The sequence below is a fragment of the Phoca vitulina genome, unplaced genomic scaffold (assembly GCF_004348235.1).
Source record: "Phoca vitulina isolate PV1807 unplaced genomic scaffold, GSC_HSeal_1.0 scaffold14, whole genome shotgun sequence".
NCBI lineage: Eukaryota > Metazoa > Chordata > Mammalia > Carnivora > Phocidae > Phoca > Phoca vitulina.
This window is the reverse complement of record NW_022589717.1, coordinates 31,223,505-31,229,124: the sequence shown is the minus strand read 5'-3', so window position 1 is coordinate 31,229,124 and position 5,620 is coordinate 31,223,505. Positions and strand designations below refer to the sequence as shown.

Sequence of the window (5,620 nt, the reverse complement as noted above, 5' to 3'; positions counted from 1 at the left end):
CCTAATGAAAATTCCAGTAGAGTAGTTTTTAAAGAATCTATATGGTTATTGCAAGACTTATGAAAATCATCAGGCCAAGTTTTGTTTTTGTTTTTTGAAACTAGCCTTATTTTGCAAATAGTGTTAATTTGGCTATCTTTGGTAGAAATGAGAGTGATTATAGAGAGAAAATTTGTTTCAATAGTGCATTTTTGTAGATATTTGATGTGGATACTATTCATTATAAACTGGACTAAATCCTGGTTTATTCTAGTCCTCCAATGCCTGGTTACAACTCTCTAAACTAACATTTGATTGTTTTCCCCCATCTTTTGACTTAGAATCATTTGAGAGCTAATACTACCCTTTTTTCTAAATCCCTTCAAACTGAATATAAACAACTTGATGTAAACTGCAGAGAAATTACCACAATAGTTGATGTATAGATGATCTTTGTGTCTATTGCTCTGTGGGCCACTCCAAAAGATCCCCAGACATTTAAACTACAAACCAGGACAATCGCTCAGATTGTCACTGCTTGCCCTCACTCTATCTGCAGATGCTTGGGGCCTGACATCTAGAAATCTTGTGGCTACCTTTGAGAACTCAGAAACAAGTTTATAATTTGATCCAATCATTAACTGTTGTTTTTCTTTTGTTTCCATAGAAATACTTTTCATTTAATGCCTGACTACTGGAACCATAAGCCTAACTTTTAGAACACAACTGCATCACTGCCTCATGAAATGAACTTAACTGAACTGACCTATTGTTGGGAGTAAGGGACTAGTTCAAGGACATGAAACAGTATACCAGGTCACCTTCCCTGAAGTTTCAGAGGAGGGAACTGTAAGGCCCAAGGGCAGGCTGCCCCTAGATGAGCCACGTGGCATGCAGACTATTTGAGCTGAAGGCAATTGAGACCCTACAGTTTCCTGAGAAATTTTTCTCCTCCCTTAACTGCATGGAAGAATCTAAATTGGGGATTTTTTCCAGATTAAGGATTAATAGCAGACACAAATATTATCTGAGTGACCCATCTGTATGGCAGGGCAAACATCTAATTATGAAACATCTCTTCTTATTACCCTGTGAATTGTATTCCTTTCCTCTCAAGTTCCAGACCAATACCCCCCACCCCCTTAGTTCAGGATGACAAATATTCCTCATTTTCCTGACTGTCTTTGGAATTCCTATGTCTGTGTAGATTTCCTGTACATACTATTAAATTTGAATATCTCCTGTTAATCTGTCTCATGTCAATTTGACTCTTGGTCCAGCTACAAGGATTCTTGAAGGGGAAAGGAATTCTTGCTCCCTGATACCCTTTTCTCTGTATTCCCCATGCTGAAAAGAATTGGTTATGTAGGAATAGGAGGAGCTTAAGGAATTGCTTAGCCAGCCCTAAAGTTAACACTATTTGAAGATCAGTTCAATTCATGAAAAATAAATAAATAAGAAGGCAGTATATGGCTTTCAGAAATATCAGCTGAAATGACTGACAATAAGTTAGTTTAGTAAGTTAAATATTAAATGTATTTTAACCACTGTTTTCAAGGCTTTTCCAGAGATGTGAAAATAATAAACCTTAGGTTGGTGATAAAAAGAAACACATTTTTGGAGGATGTTCTCAGGTCTGTGCATGTGTTTTTCAAGTTTTGGTGTTTAGCCAGTTTTTCCTACCATGGAATCAGGGTTTCTATTTTGGATCATTTCATGGAGCAGTATGTTCTTTAATTTCAACAATTCTGATTTGATTTATATTTGTATGCTTCTTAATCTGCATGGTTCAGAGCCCAATTAATATTTCTTCGTGGAGCCTCTGGTACTTGAGCTACATGTATCCATTCCAAAACAGTTCACTATTCTTAAAAGCCTCTACATATTTCTAGTCTATGTTCAGTTACATGACTGAGTATTACTGATACAAAAGGAAATAGGAGAGAATGAGCTACTAATTCATTTGTTTGAATACTTCTCTTTTTATCTTTTCTTTATTAAAAAAAAAAACAACAACGATTAAAGTCAACCCTGAGGACAATATGGTAAAGTAGTTAATTGCATAGATTCTTCAGTCACACTGCTTTTCTCTCATGATTTAGTAGTGGTGTAAACATTGGACAAGTCACTTGAGTTCTTTGAATACAGTTTCATCACTTATAAAATCGGAAAAATAGTAGGTCAATACACTCCAGTGTTGAGAAGATTAGAAATAGTACCTACCTCATAGGTTTATTGTGAATAGCAAATTGTTAATACAAATGTGATGCTTAAAACAAGAGTGGCACCCATTATGCACTGAGAAATTATCAGCTAATATTATTTTTGAGGTTGTTGCTGTTATTGCTCTTTTTTTTGTTTTGTTTTTTTAATAAATGCTTAAAATTTTTAATACTTCTGTCATTTCACAAAACATCTTTTGTTGACATTCTACAAATGATACCATCCAATAATGTTCCAATACTTTCTTCTTCTGAATATAGTTTATATATCTTTTTGACTTCTGTAATATTTGTTATGTCAGGAAGGTTTTTTAGAGAAACTTGATGACCTTCAACCTGAGATATGAGGTCTTCTTGATTTCTTTGTTTTTCTCCCTCTTCAGTGTAAACAATAAGAATTGAAGAATCATTTGCTGAGATACCAAATTTTTTCAAAGCTGAAATATTGTTATTTGGGGAAAGGTTGAAAATAATTTCAGTTGATAGAGTTCTTGTCTTTATTTTTCCCAATTTGTAGAGATGAACTTCTTTGTTTGCTGCCACAAGTATCTGAAATGGATCGACAATCACCTTAGGGTTTATTAATGAACCATCAATAGCACCTTCCATGGCCTTTTTTCTCAAGTCTCCAGCATTTTTTACATCTTTAAATAACAGAAGGGTCACCCTGCATTCGGGAAATAGGTCCAGCTGATATGTTAACTGCATTTCATAGACAAGTAGGATTCAGGGCGCCCAGGGCCCCAGGTCCAGGTCCCTCTAAGACGCGCTCTTCGGCCCTTTCACGACTTCAGGGAGCAGGCGCCTGGCCCTGCTGTGCTGCGTTCCGGGGCTGGCCTTCCAGGCCTCTGCTGTTATTGCTGTTTTTACAATCAACCTTTAACCTGACTAAACCCCTTGAGTACCCCCTACAGAAATGTAGGCTTAGCCAGCCCTAAAGTTACCTGGCAACCACTGGCAATGAATGCATAGCGAAAAGAGTAAAAACACAGCAATTGGAAGATCTGGATCAGACTTGTCAGTTACTGCTTGGCAAGTTAACCTGAGTCCCAAATTCCCCATTTTACAATGGTGATAACATTGCCTGGCCCACTTTCCTAAACTAAGGTACTAGGAGAATCAAATGAGACATGTTTGAAGGCTTCTCTTTTAAACCTTAAAGAGCTACCCCACTCTGTTACTAATTGTATGGAATTAACAATTGAATAAACCAAAGACTCATGTAAGAAGCATTGAGTGACAAGTGACAACTATCTCTTGGCTATGTAGGGGCCAAGGGCAGGCTGCCCCAAGATGGGCCCCTTTGGTGTAAACATTGTTTTGAGTTACAAGCAAACACAGCCCAGCAGATTCAGAAAAAGCTTCCTAAGTTCCCCCTCAACTGCCTGCAGGTACCAGGACGAGAACTATTAACAGAGATTCCTCTTTATCCAAGAGACTTGTTTGTATAATAGTATGCAAACTATTTGTTTTGTCTTCCAAACATCTCCATTCACCCTCCTCCTAATGGTCTTTCTCCTCTATATCCTCAGATTCTTACCCCTTTCCTTAGCTCATATAAGCCTCATGTTGCTTCACTGTCTTTGGAATTTCATGTCTATGTGGATTCCCTATGTGTATGAAATTCAGTTTGATTTCCTCCTGTTAATCTCTCTCATGTCAGTTTGATTCTTAGTCCAGCTAGAAGGATCTTGAGGGCATAGGAAATTCTTTCTTCCCAACAGCTGCATCTACCTTTGACATTCATATCGCTGTTCTTTTCTTTTTTGTTGAAAATAAAATCCAAACATAACTAAATGATACAATAATGTTATGCATTTTCTAACACGAGTAAAAATAATGAAAAGGAAGTAAATTGTCCATTGATCCATTTGCATAGAGCATGAGGTCCTTTTTTTCTGAATGGGAACTTTATCAGCAACATAAAAAATTAAAATTAGCCCATGCCAATATGATAAAATAATACTCATTTCCAATGACATTTACAGCAAAACAATTTCATTGAATGTAATCATGAATATGTTTACAAAACATAAGTATTTAATAAAATGTCATTTAGAATGCATTTTGAAGGATCTTTATGATTTCTGCTGTCTCTATATGATGGCTCCCCACATGGCAAAAAACATCAAACTGGAATGCAGAAACAAAAAGTCCTAAACTGGTTTAACCAGATTCAAAGAGCTGGTAATGAGGTTTCACTTGAGAAGCATCAATACCCTATTGAAAAGATTAGAGTGTGAAACAACATTTGCTCTACTAGAATGATTTTAATGCTGTTCAGTTAAAAAAAAAATCTTGCCTCTAAATAACTTTTGCAGTTTACCAAGTACTTTCATACATGTCATCCCCTTGTTTATGAGGGAGAGGGTTTTGCTTACTTTAGATGTGGGGACCCAAGGCTCAGAGGAGTGAGGGACTCATACAATGATAAGGGTCATGGCTCTACTCATTCACCCAGAAGCAGATCATTAGATTCCAAACCTATAGCTCCTTCCTTAAGACATCATTCTTTTCCTTTATGTGTCTGGAGAAATCAACAGTTGGTGTTTGTTTATTATAATGCATGATAGAATAAAAAGATATCAAAATAGAAGTTATCTGTAATGAGCTATGTAAATCGGAGGGAATTGACATAATCTTCACTTTTCTTGTCTTTAAACCAAAGACATTATAGATAGTAACTTTTATACCTTCTGTAGGGTTTTGGTAAGGATCAAGTGAGTAGATACATATAAATGTATTTTATGTACAGTACAACTTAATGTACATTGGATTTGCTATCTTTATTATATGGTTTTCTGTGAATTATATGAATTGTGAATGTTCTTGTGAGAAAATATCACAAAGGAGATATGAGAGTGAGCTACATAAGACTTTTGACCTTTGGCCCTACTATGACAAGCTACTGAACTGTCTAAACCTGTGAAAGTAAGGCAACTGTAAAGAAAAAATATGATAATTTATGTAAATGACATAGTACAGTGTTTGACACACAGTAAACACTCATCAAATGTGAATTTACAATCTATTTAAGAAATGTATTCATAAAAATGTAAATAGTCCACTTTAACATGAGGTAAGATAACACTTGAATCTTAAATGACATTATAGAGAATAGAAGCCATGGTTTCCTGATCCCTTCCTCTATCACTCCAGCCCCACAGATAGGAGCTAAAGTCAGCAGAATAAAGCAGCTCTAGATTCATTCCATTTTATTATCCTAAGGGAATGAAAATCAAACCACCCAGGGCTATGTTTTTATTTATCTGCCAAAATAATGTGCATTCATTTTATTGAACTCATCTTCCTTCCTTCTTTTCTTCCCTCTTCCCTCCTTTCTTTTTCTTTTTCTTTCTTTCTTCTTTCTTTCTTTCTTTCTTTCTTTCTTTCTTTCTTTCTTTCTTTCTTTCTTTCTT

At 35.8% G+C, this 5,620-nt stretch overlaps 1 protein-coding gene across 1 annotated transcript; it reads right to left on the bottom strand.

Annotated features, from left to right (window-relative positions):
- Window positions 1–2,323: 2,323 nt before the first annotated feature.
- Window positions 2,324–3,477, bottom strand: LOC116637396 (EKC/KEOPS complex subunit TPRKB-like). Its single transcript, XM_032412746.1, has one exon. It carries the CDS (start codon window positions 2,907–2,909, stop codon window positions 2,385–2,387), a length of 525 nt encoding a protein of 174 aa, XP_032268637.1. The 5' UTR covers window positions 2,910–3,477; the 3' UTR covers window positions 2,324–2,384.
- Between the last annotated feature and the right edge of the window lie 2,143 nt (window positions 3,478–5,620).